Consider the following 16,584-nt stretch of genomic DNA (forward strand, 5'->3'; position numbering starts at 1 on the left):
TACAAAGAAATAGATGTCTTTTAACTTTCTTTGGTTTGTTAAGTTACTGTCTCTCTGATATGTACCCCAATAAACTACAGAGTTTTTGCTCATCGCAAACTAATGCTATCATCTAAACCTTTTTTGAACAATTGATGGACAAAAATCCTAATCCATCTGGGCAATAATAGGCAAATATCAAAACTTAATTCAACTAATCATACCATATTTCCTTAATTTTTTATAAGGTATCAATCAGAATACATTCTTTCTTTTTCTGTGACAAATTGATAGGTGCATTTTAAAACAATTGTGGGGCTACAGTGAAAATCTCAAATTGTATTTAAATACAAGGTAGGAAAGAATGACACTTATAACTTATAAGGTACTACTTCAAGAACAATCATAAATAAACATACAGAAACAATTTGTTTAAAAAAAACAAGTGAATATTGAGTTTATAGTATGATGCTTTAAGACAAGATTGCAGCTGACGACAACATATGTAAAGTGATTGCAGTATTATGAATCAAAAACAAATTTAGAGGGGACAGGGGGGTGATTATTTAGGAAATAACTGAACCATGACTGAAGCATGATCCAAGACTGGAGCAGGACCCTAGACTTAAGCAGTCAGTGGGTCCCCAATTTCTGGATCATCACTGCGAATGTGTCTATTAAAATTTCATAAATAAACATATCTACATCAACTTACATATCCTAGTAGTGCTCCTTTTTCATTTGAACTGTTAGCTGGAATGTTATAGTTATCTGGCCATTTTATATTAGCATCATTCTGATTCATTATATCATAGGGCTCGTAACCAGTCACATTGGTGATAAGTGCAGGATCCTGAAAAAACAGCAACAATATGTATTTCCTTTAATAATGCTACAATAATTTTTGATTTTCTAAGCTCCCTATCTTTCAAATATAAAATATATGCTCATACTATGCTTTCCAAATTAAAAAGTATATAAATATTGAACTTAAAATGTGTTTAAATTTATAATGCTTCACTCTGAATACACTTTAGGTGGCTCAGGTGTTTTCCTCCATCTTGGATTTTGAAGAAGCAGATAACTTTGGTCTAGATATTTGATGAAATGTGCAACTTTTGAGAGTTGTATGTAATGTATGTAAAAGACTTTTGATATAAATATAGAAAATTGTGTGTTTTATTATAATTACAGTTGTAATTTCTCAAAAACACCTTGTTTGTGTTTGATGAGATTTTTTTCAACTTTGCAAAATAAGGGGAGATTACTCAGATAAAGTAATTTTTATAATAGAAAGTGTTATGAATTTACCTATTATGTTATGTAGCAAGAATACAAGTGCAGTGACCCCATTTTTTCTTTTTCTTATCTGAAAGCATGTTATAAGAGCAATCTTCTCACATTTTATCTTAAAGTTCTGATAGTACGTTTTCTTTTTATCACACAAAATTTGATTTTCCATGCATAATCTATACCAAATCTGACAATTTTGCAAAACCTGTAGCGTGAAAAAAGTCTGGTGACCCATACCTTTTAATATAGTTTAAAAAAAAACATGATAAAAACTTCATTTTGACAAGTTATCAAAAAATTCTATCAATTTTAATTAAGACGCCCTGGCCACCTAAATACTGACTAACTCCATTATGAATGGGTAAAAATAGTAATTTAACTTACCTTTTAAAATTTTGGTGTTAATTATATTGTCAACCAGACTTAATATGTATACCCTAATATCAAATATAACATTTGCATTTTTTTAAATATAAAGATTAATAGATGAAATCATATATTTTTATTACCAAAATAGTAATAGTTTTCATTCCAGCAGCTTGTAAACTTTTGAAGTAGTTATTCAGACCACTAAAATTGACATCATCAACAGTGAAATCTTTCCTTTCATCCATATGATCAATGTCAGCATACTGTATGTCCTAGAAATTCACAAAATTAAATTAAAATTATAAAATAATAACAGTTTTTACATCAGACATTCCGTGAAAAGTCTGGATAATTACAATTTTATGGAAATTTATAAACAATGCATAGTAATTTAACATATATTTTACTGAATATAAGATTTTTAATTCAAACGATGTCTGATTCTTATGAATGTAGAAGACTTTTCGAAAGAAAAATTATATGAAAACTTAGTTTGGACATTTTTATAGCAATTCAAAATTACTACCTTCCACCTAGAATGACAATAACAATAAAATTTCTATACAAACTATAAGACTGATTTTTCATAATAACATTGAAGTGGAATTAAAGCCTTATAAGATTGTAATTATGCTTTATATGATCACCTTGCACTTTCATGACTTGACAGCAGCTAAATGTATGACCAGTTGAAAAGTTTGGTTTTATAAAACAAATTGCAATTTGGTCAGAATTTTGAATAAGTTGCAATAGATGAAGAGCAACACTAACAGTCAAGTCACAGTAATACATAAACAATCTGTCATTTGAAAAATTAATAACTAGGTACTTGAACTTACCAGGGGTATTTTAGCAGCAATTGTCCTATCCACAGCAGTCTTTAAATTAGTAATGTTGTTATAACCATAGCGACACAATTGAAATCCCAAACTCCAGTACGGTGGCATGAATGGACGGCCAACAGCCTAAAATATGTATGTTAAAATATTTGAACAACAAAGAACTATTAAGTATCAAGTATCAACACATAGTTTGTTTAATCCACCAAGTGATATTATTATGCATGGTTATGAACTTCTACTAGCCTATAGTTAACTAAAGTATTTAATTGTTTCAAATTTCATAGGAATTTTTTTACTTATGTTCAATACTAATGAAGTAAAACATTATATTAATTTTATGAATTTCAAATCTGATTTATAATGATTGATTCTTGGGTGTTTTAACGCCACTTTTAAGTGCAGGATGGATGGAAAGATGGATCTGCAGACCTTTTGTGTTAGGTTGGGTATTAAAAGTAGTATGTGAATGACCATCCTTTGTTGATTATAAGTGGTTTCCTTGTATAATAAGGTTGCTGTCTTGTTGACAGTTACCCAATTCTAAATTCTATTTACAGTCTATTACATCCAAACATACCTTTGTGTAGTCATATACAACTCCCTCTGGTGTTAGTCCTATAAACAGATAGAAGTCCAATACTCCACCAATAGTTCTGTATATCAACATTGGCAGGGGTGTAAAGGAATATTCTAAAATATGCATAATATATAGAAGTGATTGTCATTCATTCAATTCAAAGGTTACTGCAAATGTGTAATGGAATTTGACTGGTTAATCATTGTTACAAATTGTGACCAACCATATTTGCTCATTGTTGAAGGCTGTAATGAGACCTTTAGTTGTTAATTTCTGTGTCAATTGTTCTTTTGTGGGGAGTTGTCTCATTTGCAATCATACCACATCTTCTTTTTTATACATAGAAGATAATTGTTTGAAAAATGTAAATTTCAATATTCTTTCTGTATGATGTTGTTATATCTTCTTTTGCCATTGGGGGGTGGTTTGTTGTGATAAATGGATACATATATGGTAAAATTCAAACTGATTTTAAGTGCTAAATCAATTACATATGTGGGTGTATGCCAGACTCTTGATTAACAAAACCTGTGCACATTTTCTTGTAAAACAGCTTCTCTAAAGTTGTGTGATTTAAAAACACTTAGTCACGAGGAATTAAGAACAAACTAGTTTAAACCCGCAACATTTTGTATGTGCCTGTCCCACGTCAGGAGCCTGTAATTCAGTGGTTGTCGTTTGTTGCTGTGTAAAATATTTGTTTTTAATTTTCATAAATTAGGCTATAAGTTTTATGGTTTGAATTGTTTTACATTTGTCATTACAGGGACTTTTATAGCTGACTATGCAGTATGGGCTTTGCTCATTGTTCATGGCCTATAGTTGTTAATTTCTGTATCATTTGGTCTCTTGAGAAGAGTTGTCTCATTGGCAATCATACCACATCTTATTTTTTTTACATAGCACCATACCTTGCGAGTTACTGTTGACGATCAGTATACCATATGCTGTCCCTTCATCATCATAATAGGTATAAAATGGATGCACTCCATAGTGGTTCTGGAAGTTCTGGGTAATAAATATACAAATTAAACAAATAATATTGTATATTCTTTCATTATCGTTCTGTTTAATTGTTTATCTTCTAAATATGTGCCCAAAGAACTGTTTTGCCTCTTTTAATACTGATAACAAACTCTATTAAACTCTCTCAAGTATTAAAAACAAATTTGCTAAACATGCTGTGTTGCACATTTCTATCAATCATTCCATTTGTATAAAGTTTTTTTAAATATAGATCTAAACAAATCTTTAACGTAACTGTGCTAATTTTCCCCTGGTTTGGATGAAACATAATTGTCTCGTGGATCTTTAAATATGTTGCTTACTAGCAGACTTTGCATGAATGATGGCAATGCACATTATGCATTTCTTTGTGTGTGAAAAAAAATCAATTAATGATTAAAAATAAATCCATAATATTCACAACATCATTCTTTCCATGGACTACCAATATTATTAAGTTTCTTTGCCAAAATTTAAATACTTTAAAGTCATAAGAAACATTGAATACTTTTGGAGACAGACTTGTTTAAAATGGCCTCAAAAATGTCTCAATGATTCATGCATAAAACCATATAATAAAGTATACATTAAAGATATTTTACCTGATCACCAGTTGGTTGATCTCTGGCAAACATTGGCCATGTTTTCCAGTTCAAATCATGTCTTAAAGACCCATGTACATTTTCTCCAAATCCATACACCTTATCTGAAGGTAACTTTGTTGATATTTGTAGGAACTGGTCCTCAAATATCAAACCTCCAACTGTTGTGTCATATCTATATATAGAAAGATCATGTAATGAAACTCAATGATTTTGAGTTGCAGGTTAGTCTGGAGATACAGTCTGAACTATGATCAGAAATAATATCTGATTTGATTTTTTAACGTTCCAAATCTTCAATGGTCTGTTGAATGATAGGGAATGCATCAGTTTTGAATGTTTTAAATATCATAATTCACCATTAAACATATTCATATATTACTCATATGTTCACTTTATATATTTTTTTATTTATATTTCTTTATCAATCCTTATGAAAAGGTTTTTTTAGCAACCTGAAGATTGTAACATGCTTGAAGACCTATACTAAAATTATTTTTGAAAATAGCATTATAATAATTTGGAAAAGTACGAACAAATTCTGTTACTTGTTTTTTTAACCTAGAATTTTTTTTGAAAGATAGGAAAACTTGAAGCTAATGAATTATTCTGAATTATTCAACAGAAAAAGGAGAAAAAAGAAATATGTTTTTTTGGGAGAAATCACCAAAACTTTAGTACAATTAATCAAACAAATGATGCAAGAAGATATTTTTTTTTATAATTCAATGATTGTAACTTACATGACTTTCTTTGGAGGCATATCTATTCTAAGCACCTGGAAATGGAATGGATCATCACTGACAACCTTCAGTTCATACCATGGATGCATAGCTCTGTCATTGGATACATCAAGCTTGATAGGTACTTCATAACGTTCTTTTTCAGCATCAAATAACTACAAGAGGGAAATTTCAATTAACATTGTTAATTCAACTTAACAATGCTAAATATTCAAGTATAATGTATGTTATACATCAGTTGAAGTTCAAGACATCAAATGTTAAAACACAAAGCTGTGGCTGCTAAAGGAAATTATGCATAGGACATGGGATTTAGATAATCCTAAATGGGAACCAAGACAATTAAAACCAAAAACAATATTATAGAAAAATGCTGGAATCATACTTAACAAAGTGTTTGAATTTGAGATGAACTTTATATGACTGCACAAATAATTACAATTTTTGTCCAAATTTTTTTAGGCTACTGAGCTTAATTACAATTTGTGTTTAAACATTTTTAGGCTACTGCACTGAATTACAATGTTTGTGTTAACATTTTTAGGCTACTGAGCTTAATTACAATTTGTGTTTAAACATTTTTAGGCTACTGCACTGAATTACAATGTTTGTGTTAACATTTTTAGGCTACTGAGCTGAATTACAATTTTTGTCTTAACACTTTTAGGCTCCTGAGCTGAATTACAATTTTTGTCTTAACATTTTTAGGCTCCTGAGCTGAATTACAATTTTTGTCTTAACATTTTTAGGCTACTGAGCTAACTATGAAACTAAAGTTTTTTAATACTTTAATGCTATCACACTATATTATTTAAGCTATCAAGTTAAAGATAAGTGATCATATATTTTGTTCCATGCATCTTTAAACAATTTCTTTTAAATAAAACATTACACATCTAAGTGACATTAAAACCTACTTTAAATCTCAAAACATTATTTTCTCTCATCTCCACTCTAAAAATAGCATTTTTGATGGGATTTCCAAAGGGAGATAAACCTTTCCATGTCAAGTTGTAATCCATTCCTAATTCTGTTTCATATGATCCTGCCAGTTTGTACCCCATGTTACTTGGAAAGTAACAATCTGGACTCAGTGAGTTTGTAGGATCATAAATGCAATGGCGACTTTGACATTTCTCCTTGGTCACTATATCTACATTACCAAGACGTTCAGGGTAACAGTCAATTCTTGTATTTTCATCCTCTGTACTATCTCTAGAATGACAATTAAACTTGAGTTAATACTTTCTTAGAAAAACTTTGGACAATTAATACTTATTTCAATTTTTTGTTAAGATTTTGGAAAAGAAATGGCATTTTTTTGATATTTTATTTCTATCTTGAAAATAAATATTTTTTTCCTGAAATTCAGGAAGGATCTTCACTGAAAGTTTTAAATTATAAGGGAGACAATTTCTTCAATCTTGTAATGCAAAAGTGCATTATCATTTTTAGGAGTAGAATATGCAGGGAAGAACTATTCAAAGTATACACATACCTTGTCCAAGAAATACTAAACCAATCTTTCAACTTTCTGTTTAAACCTTTGACTGTCAACACCTGAAACATGTTGAAATCTTTAAATAAATACCTTTTCCTGTAAATCAGTATATCTTAATAACAGTTTTAATGTATAATAATACGTTAAATAAAAGTTTTTCATGTAACAAAAATTGACATCTCTTTTCAAATAATGCAATTTTTCTCTTCTTTTTTTTTTAAATGATAATAAGTCAGAGTAATTCAAATTATTGAATGCTGACATTCAATTATTTGAATAGTATAATATAAGTACTTACCTTTCCCTGACTATCATATGTAAAAGTATTGATTGGTTTCAAACTGTCAAGGTCAGTAACAATGGAAACATTTGTCTGCACACCATAGACCTTGATACTATCAACAATCAAATTTTCTACTTCATCATCTGAACCACTTAATTTTTCTGACCACACTTTATTCTACAATAAGAAATATTATTGGAAAAACAATTTAAGAATTGCCAGCAAGCTTCTTTGTATTCCTTAAAATGCCAAACAAGGGTTTCATTGAGGGGCAAATCTTCACTTAAAAAACTAAAAAATACAGAACTCAAATGAACTCACAAAAGGATATTCCCCATCCTACAAATTCTACAATATATTCCTCCTCCAAAACCAATGACACAAGCTTTTCATTTATTTATTCATTTTAGCTATTATCAGTGCCAAACACATCATGACTATGCAATTATATTATAATTCTAATTATAGTACAGACATTACACTTTAAGACTGATATATTAATGTCAAATATTTAATCTTTGGTTTAAAATGTTGATTCTTTACATTTTCTGAAAGTAACCTTTGACCGTTATGTTATGGTGCTGATACCTACCCCTACTGCTTTAAATCTTGCCAAGAAGTACTTTCCATTTTCAAAGGTATCTGAAAATAAATTTTTATGTTTTATCTCATCAAAATATTTGCTGTTAAATCAACTATGCACAAATTCAGAAAAGAAATGTTGTACAAGTTGCCAAATAGTATGTTATACATATGCATCAATTCATATCAAATTATGAAAAGAAACTTTTTTTTTCAAACTCATTTTTTCCACAAAACATTCACTGATTTAGGCATGCTATATGGATATGCATAAATTTGATTTAATCACTCTTTATGATGCTAGTTAAAAAAAAATTATGATAGAATACTGAAATAAAATATAGGATGTAATTAGCTACAGAAAATGAGATAAATGATGTAACTGTATATCATAGCACTTTTTTTAAAAAAGTAGTTGAAAATATTCCTTAAAATAGAAATTATCAGAGTAATCTCCACTTACAAAAACAAAGTGGTTAAAAGTTTTGAATGAAACAAAATAAAATCAATTAAAGTTTAGACAAACCTTTACCTAGTACAAAATCATAAATTCATTGAACCAATTAAGCAATGTGAAAGGTCTACAATAATTGCATTTTTTGGGGTCAAAATTAGCTATTTTCTGCTGCCAATAATTTGTAATCTTAATATGAAAAGTCCCAAACCATTACAAGCATCAGTTGACAGGAACTGTATCCAAGTAATACTGAATAGTTTAAAAAAAATTAAATGTCTTATATAGGCTCCTAGTAGTATATATGAATAATACATTTTTAAAAAGTAGATAAAAGATAGGACTGAAGTTTTACTGTTAACACAATTCTAAAAAAATATTATAATTGAAACAATTTTTGAAATGTTAGCTCAAGAAACATAAATGATTGAATTCTGAAATAAAATTTGGGATGTAAGATCCAGAAAATAAGATAAATAAGGTGACTGTTCTCAAATTCTTAACCACAAAATACATCAAAACATATTTGTTTTAAGTACTTGAACAAAATTCTTTAAAAAAATAATTATCAGAGTTATCTCCACTTACACAAACAAAGTTGTGACGTTTTTTAATTCAGCAAAGTAAACAAAAGACAACAATACCTATTGAGTCTCCATCATCCCAGAATAATTCTCCTTCTGCCTGACCACCTTTATCATCATCATTGTTTAAGGCTACTAAAATATGCAGTGGATTCTTACGACTGAAAAATATAAATTTTATACTCATTTGGGATAGGTTGTTCAGGTGCAATAACCACTAAATCATAGTGAATCACACCCAGTATCATACAAAAAGAGTTGAAAAAATATTCCCTTTTAATTGGGATATTTGTTCTCATATTTTGATTTTAGTGGATATGAACATGTCATAAACATATATCTTTTTTTTTGTTTGGTGTTTCTCTAAAATGATTTGGAAAATTGGGGTTACAATGTTACTAAAGCTTGTACACAGAAATAAAGGGGTGAACATTTAATTTGTTAACTCTCAGAGATGTTTATCACCCTCTGTGCAATGAAATGTAATGTGAAATTTTGTCTGTACCTATAATTAACAGGATAAAACATGCCAATTATATCTTTATTAGAAACAAAGATAAAAGTGCCAATTAAACAAAGACTAATAAGTGAAATACAATGCTGGTGTTACTCCTGAACATTTTACCTTCAAACAACATATACGTAATTATATATTGCTTTGATCATAATTTGCAATGCATAATAAACTAGATGTTTTTAAGTGAAACGAATGGCCCCGTCCAAAAAAATTGAAAAATCTGCAATTTCAATAACACATGTGGACATAAACATACTGGTAGTCTCACATATAAAAAATCAGCTCAAAATCTGGAGGCGTAGAGAAAAAAAAGTCTGTATAATTGTGATTTTCAACAATTTATCGAAGTCCAAAGCCCGTAATTTCAACAAAAATTAGCGGAGCAGAACGAAACTTAAACTTGATCTGTAACTCATCATGGTTAACTCATACCAAAAATCAGCCTAATATCTGAAAGCGTTTAGAAAAAAAGTCTGTACAACTGTGATTTTCAACAATTTATCAAAGTCCAAAGCCAATAATTTCAGCAAAAATTAGCAGAGCAGTACGAAATTTAAACTTGATCAGTAACTCATCATTGTTAACTCACATACCAAAAATCAGCCCAATATTTGAAGGCGTTTAGAAAAAAACTCTGTATGATAGTTTGTTGTGGAATGACGGAATGACAGAATTTCGGAATTACGGAATTACGGAATTACGGAATTATGGAATTACGGAATTTCGGACAAGGGTAAAACTATATGGCACTGACAACTTCATTGCGGGGCCATAAAAAAAAGAAAATTATATGGCATTCCTGTATTTATAATGAATACAGCTTGATATGAACTAACCTGTATGTAGTATTTCTGGCTGGTTCTTGCATGGGAAGGATACTACCACCACGTACATCTAACTGAATATTGGTATCTGGACCAACAGGCATCTTTACAGGTGTTGGGCCATCTGTATACCAACCCTGTACATTATGCAAAAAATATAATTCTATCATTTTTCCTGGCTGCAAGACACTTACATGGATAAATCCATAATTACATCTTATATGTATATAAAGAAAATTTAAGTAGAATCCTTATGCTGGTAACATATAAGAAAATTAATAAAACATAATAACAGTTTCAATTCATCACTTTTACTAGCGCTTTCACTGCTTTTACAGACATTCAGGTAATTAATGTATCAATATATTCCAATAAATACTTTAAGTTTGTTTTAGATTTATGAGTTTGACTGTCCCTTTGGTATCTTTCGTCTCTCTTTTAAGTATATTCATGTAAATTTTCAAACAGAAAGATGGACAATAAATTTTCCATAGCATGGACTTTTAAATGCACTCTCCTGATATAATAAGTACCAATTTAAAACAGTTGATCTCATCTCTGCATTTCATTTTAAATCTTTCAATCCTCTTCTTATTGCAATGTTGATGAAAATTACCCAATTGCACTTTAGTTTGAATACCGTATTTGGGCATGTATAGTCCGCACTTTTTTTCTTTAAATATGTATGTTGTACAAGGGGTGCGGATTATACACAACTATAGACGGTTTTTGAAAATTTTTTTTTTTTTTAATTTCGTTTTTTCTGCATTAATAATGTATATTGGAGACGTTTATTATATTTATTTCATTTAATTCTTATTCTTTTATTCTTTTTTAACTTTTCTCTTCAAAATTGATTATTCAAAGTAAAGGTGTGACATCCTGCAAAGGTAATCAAGAGGGGTAATTAAGGATTAAGTATGGTTGTGTAGTAATTAAATACTGATGTCAAGTTTTGACAGGTGTTAAATATTATAATCCCAGGCAAAAAAACAACATGATCAATGAAAAGATTATATAAGATTAAATAGTTTTAACATTTTGATTACAACTAATTAATTTAGAGAAATGTTTGATCTCTTTTTTCTTTTGTTCCATAATATTCAAATTATTTTTGTTATATTATATATCAGCTTGGAGATACTTAGAAAAAGGTTGATCTTAACAAGGATCTTTTGATTAATAACTACTTTTATAAAATTATTTAATTTTAATTACCTGATGAAAAGTTCTACCATTTCATTATTTTTCATGAAATAAATAAAACATTTTTTTTTTATAAAATACATGGAGAATAGGTCCCTTTCAATGGATTTTTACACTGAACTAGGCTTTCAAAAAAAAAAAAAAAAAAAAAAAAAAAAATTGTAAAAAAAACTTTTTTTCTCGATTTTAAGGGGATGGAAAGGGGGTGCGGACTATACATAAATGCGTACTATACACGGCCGAATACGGTAGACAGATAGAGACATGCATAAAACAGACACAGTTCCTGTTATACTTCTCTATACATTAAATATTGCCATTTGGAAATCTGTCCTGTGTGACTCTAGAATCTGCACCGCTTGAACTATTAACGTCATACAACAATCACTTCACCATTGTGGCTTCAAATATTTTGTATTATGGCGTCAAAATTTTACGGGAACCTTTGAGATGACCAGTAATGACAGACAAATAGCAATCATATATAAAGGGGATTAAAATGTCAAAATCAAATATTGAATTTACTAACAGCAGTTAATGTTATTATTTGAATATCAGAATTCTATATAGTATGTCAGCACATACCGTGTGTAGATCATACCATCTCCCTGCTGGGTGATAATAACTCAGTTCTGTTTGATTCTGTAAATCATAAATAAAAACATTTTCTATTAAATTGAAAACATATACTAAAGATTTTTTTAAATTAACCAAATCTCATAAACTACAGGATATCAAAGATGGACAACAGAAACAAATGCAGTCTTCACGCTGAGTGGCAGCCCAGGCAGCCCAGGCTTGTAAAATTGCTCTCGGGCCTGTAAAAATCATAACTACAGGCCAACAGAAGCTAACTAAATATTTTCTAAAATTGAGCTCCGGGTCTGTAGATTTAACAGTTCATCATGAAGACTGCAAATGAGCTTCAAGGAGAGACTCACTAATGTGCAAAATATTCATAATCAAAATGGCTTCATGCTTTATATGCATTAGTTTCTTGTTAAACTTTTCATTCCTTTTTTGGCCATGGCATTCAGTTTTTATGGGACTTATCATTTTTGATTCCCACTTTGGCATTTTCTCTCTTTTATTTTTAATAGTGCTTCTACATATTCATATAACTTTTTTAAGCTTACCTCATACAGTATTGGTGAAATCAACAATGAGGAACCCCATAGGAACTGCTTATCAATAGACAAAGCTGTGGAGTCATTGGGAAATCTATATAAGAAAATATGCCTTATAATAAGTAAATTATGAAAAAACTAGATCATAACCTATGGCATTTATCCATTAGGACTTTTGGTAATTTCATCCTATCAAATGAAAATCTTAATGAGAGAGAAAAATCATTTATTACACTGAATTCAAAATATTTGTCTGTGGTTTTCTGCAATAAGACGCAAATTGATCAATTAATTATGCAAGTTTCTTAATATATTACAATCAGTTAAAAAAAAAACTTGGCAAATGAAAAGTTAATAAATTTTAAAACTCTTAATATTCAAAAACAGAAGGTGCCTGCTCATAAAAAATCTTGATACTGAACATTTAAAATACAACACTCAGCCAGATGTTTAATGTTGCAGTAAGCTTTACTAGTACATATATAGATTTAACAAATATTGCAAGATACTGAGTGCACTAAGGCAATTTATTGACCAAGAAGGTCATATTACAATAAGTCTGCAGAACTAAGATTCAGTTCTTTTCATAGACTTTTTGTAAGATGACCAAACATTTTTTTTATTCAAATCCATTTGTAATGTTCAAATAGAGTTCTCTACTATATGCATGTCGTCCTTTACCGGATTCTTAAATCAGGATTGAATTATAGAAATACATACTCATGATGAACTGGTCTGGCTACAGTATGACCATCAATATGAGCTCTGTGGAATAAGGTATAAAGATATGGCAGTAACCAGTATCTGTCTTCTAAGGCAATTCTAGAGGCATTGGCCACCTCCTCACCAAATACTCCTGGATCTTGTGGCTACAATTAAGAATAAATTTCATGTCTTTATCTGAATAATAACATTTATAAGCCCTTAAATTATTTTCATTTGCCAAAGGTTTAGTTTTCTTTTATATATCTCTGTTAAATTATGACATATCTCTAATGAAACATATTTATAACTAGAGGCTCTAAAGAGCCTGTGTCGCTCACCTTGGTCTATGTGCATATTAAACAAAGGACACAAATGGATTCATGACAAAATTGTATTTTGGTGATGGTGATGTGTTTGAAGTTCTTACTTTACTGAATGATTTTGCTTCTTATAATTATATCTATAATGAACTTTGCCCATTAGTAACAGAGAACTATATTTGGTAAAAATTTACATAAATTTACCAAATTAATGAAAATTGTTAAAAATTGACTATAAAGGGCAATAACTCCTTAAGGGGTCAATTGACCATTTAGGTCATGTTGACTTATTTGTAGATCTTACTTTGCTGAACATTATTGCTGTTTACAGTTTATCGCTATCTATAATAGTATTCAAGATAACCAAAAACGGCAAAATTTCTTTAAAAATTACCAATTGGAGGGCAGCAACCCAACAACCAGTTGTCCAATTCATCTGAAAAATTCAGAGCAGATAGATATTGACTTGATTAACAATTTAACTTCTTGTCAGATTTGCTCTAGATGCTTTGGTTTCATAGTTATAAGCCAGAAACTGCATTTTACCCCTATGTTCTATTTTTAGCCGTGGCGGCCATCTTGGTTGAATGGCCAGGTCATCGGACACATTTTTCAAACTAGATACCCCAAAGATGATTGTGGCCTAGTAGTTTCAGTGGAGATTTTGTAAAAGATTACTTAGATTTATGAAAAATGGTTAAAAATTGACTATAAAGGGCAATAACTCCTAAAGGGGTCAACTGACCATTTTGGTCATGTTGACTTATTTGTAGATCTTACTTTGCTGAACATTATTGCTGTTTACAATTTATCTCTATCTATAATAATATTCAAGATAATAACAAAAAACAGCAAAATTTCCTCAAAATTACCAATTCAGGGGCAGCAACCCAACAACCGATTGACCGATTCATCTGAAAATTTCAGGGCAGATAGATCTTGACCTGATAAACATTTATATCCCCATGTCAGATTTCCTCAAAATGCTTAAATTTTTGAGTTATAAGCCAAAAACTGCATTTTACCCCTATGTTCTATTTTTAGCGGTGGCGGCCATCTTGGTTGGTTGACCAGGTCACGCCACACATTTTTTAAACAAGATACCCCAAAGATGATTGTGGCCAAGTTTGAAATAATTTGGCCCAGTAGTTTCAGAGGAGAAGCTTTTTGTAAAAGATTACTTTAATTTACGAAAAATGGTTAAAAATTGACTATAAAGGGCAATAACTCCTAAACGGGTCAACTGACCATTTTGGTCATGTTGACTTATTTGTAGATCTTACTTTGCTGAACATTATTGCTGTTTACAGTTTATCTCTATCTATAATAATATTCAAGATAATAACCAAAAACAGCAAAATTTCCTCAAAATTACCAATTCAGGGGCAGCAACCCAACAACCCATTGACCGATTCATCTGAAAATTTCAGGGAAGATAGATCTTGACCTGATAAACATTTTTATCCATGTCAGATTTCCTCAAAATGCTTTGGTTTTTGAGTTATAAGCCAAAAACTGCATTTTACCCCTATGTTCTATTTTTAGCGGTGGCGGCCATCTTGGTTGGTTGACCAGGTCACGCCACACATTTTTTAAACTAGATACCCCAAAGATGATTGTGGCCAAGTTTGAATTAATTTGGCCCAGTAGTTTCAGAGGAGAAGATTTTTGTAAAAGATTACTTTAATTTACGAAAAATGGTTAAAAATTGACTATAAAGGGCAATAACTCCTAAACGGGTCAACTGACCATTTTGGTCATGTTGACTTATTTGTAGATCTTACTTTGCTGAACATTATTGCTGTTTACAGTTTATCTCTATCTATAATAATATTCAAGATAATAACCAAAAACAGCAAAATTTCCTCAAAATTACCAATTCAGGGGCAGCAACCCAACAACCGATTGACCGATTCATCTGAAAATTTCAGGGCAGATAGATCTTGACCTGATAAACATTTTTACCCCATGTCAGATTTGCTCTAAATGCTTTGGTTTTTGAGTTATAAGCCAAAAACTGCATTTTACCCCTATGTTCTATTTTTAGCCGTGGCGGCCATCTTGGTTGGTTGACCGGGTCACGCCACACATTTTTTAAACTAGATACCCCAATGATGATTGTGGCCAAGTTTGGTTTGATTTGGCCCAGTAGTTTCAGAGGAGAAGATTTTTGTAAAAGTTAACGACGACGGACGACGACGACGACGACGGACGACGGACGACGGACGACGGACGACGGACGCCGGACGCCAAGTGATGAGAAAAGCTCACTTGGCCCTTCGGGCCAGGTGAGCTAAAAATGGGTATTTTTTATAACATAAATGTAATCTGAAATATCGTTTACTAATTAGTAAAAAGACTCTTGTATCAAAATAAACATCATTTAATATGTGAGCCTGTGGAAATGTTTCAAAGCATTGTAGTATGCTTTCATAAAACTGACTTTAGAATAACACTTTTCAAAGAAAATTAAAAAAAAAGAAGAGATTCCTTTATGTATATTTAATAAATGCTTCGCTGAGCGCAGCCTGTTTAGTTATAACGACCACAGAGGTTGAACCCTGAACAGTTGGGGCAAATTTGGACACAATATTCAAGTTTGATACTGTCTGAATTTGGATTGTGGTAATTTTATTTTTACATAATATAGGTTTTTGACACAAAACAAATGTCAAGATCTTACAAATCTATTGCGCAACTGTAAAATTAAAGATTTCTTCTTGAAACTTTTCAAAAATTTGAATTTTGAAAACTTTTCAAGAAAAAAAAATGGACCCCCCACAAACTTTTTTAATCCCCCCTTGAAGTTATTACCCCACACTGGATCCCAACCTTGCCTTTGTAGTATGGAACCTTGGAGTACGATTTCAGAGAGATCAATACACTCAAACACAAGAAAAATGCTTGTTTTTGTTCCTTTTTTGGCCCCTTATTCCTGCATGAATGGTGCAATAACCCCCAAACTCAATCCCAGCCTTCCTTTTGTGATTTTTGTGAAACTTTGTAGTACAATGTCAGAGAGATCCATACACTTTCACCCAATTTATTGTCCAGAAATTACACAAATGCTT

The 16,584-nt window shown here is 30.6% G+C and overlaps 1 protein-coding gene across 1 annotated transcript in view; it reads right to left on the reverse strand.

Moving 5' to 3' along the window:
- The window catches only part of LOC143063590 (maltase-glucoamylase-like), a 51,710-nt gene that overhangs the window by 6,712 nt on the left and 28,414 nt on the right, over nucleotides 1-16,584 (reverse strand). Inside the window, exons 16-31 of the mRNA XM_076235844.1 lie at nucleotides 13,209-13,357; nucleotides 12,498-12,582; nucleotides 11,947-12,003; nucleotides 10,168-10,292; nucleotides 8,875-8,975; nucleotides 7,787-7,836; nucleotides 7,210-7,371; nucleotides 6,909-6,970; nucleotides 6,328-6,625; nucleotides 5,411-5,565; nucleotides 4,668-4,842; nucleotides 3,972-4,068; nucleotides 3,061-3,173; nucleotides 2,481-2,606; nucleotides 1,782-1,913; nucleotides 695-832 (exon numbers count right to left, since the gene is read on the reverse strand). Of these exons, the coding sequence (XP_076091959.1) occupies nucleotides 695-832; nucleotides 1,782-1,913; nucleotides 2,481-2,606; nucleotides 3,061-3,173; nucleotides 3,972-4,068; nucleotides 4,668-4,842; nucleotides 5,411-5,565; nucleotides 6,328-6,625; nucleotides 6,909-6,970; nucleotides 7,210-7,371; nucleotides 7,787-7,836; nucleotides 8,875-8,975; nucleotides 10,168-10,292; nucleotides 11,947-12,003; nucleotides 12,498-12,582; nucleotides 13,209-13,357 (2,025 nt within the window). The remainder of the gene's footprint in view (nucleotides 1-694; nucleotides 833-1,781; nucleotides 1,914-2,480; nucleotides 2,607-3,060; nucleotides 3,174-3,971; nucleotides 4,069-4,667; nucleotides 4,843-5,410; nucleotides 5,566-6,327; nucleotides 6,626-6,908; nucleotides 6,971-7,209; nucleotides 7,372-7,786; nucleotides 7,837-8,874; nucleotides 8,976-10,167; nucleotides 10,293-11,946; nucleotides 12,004-12,497; nucleotides 12,583-13,208; nucleotides 13,358-16,584) is intronic.

The sequence above is a fragment of the Mytilus galloprovincialis genome, chromosome 1, assembly GCF_965363235.1.
Source record: "Mytilus galloprovincialis chromosome 1, xbMytGall1.hap1.1, whole genome shotgun sequence".
Lineage (NCBI taxonomy): Eukaryota > Metazoa > Mollusca > Bivalvia > Mytilida > Mytilidae > Mytilus > Mytilus galloprovincialis.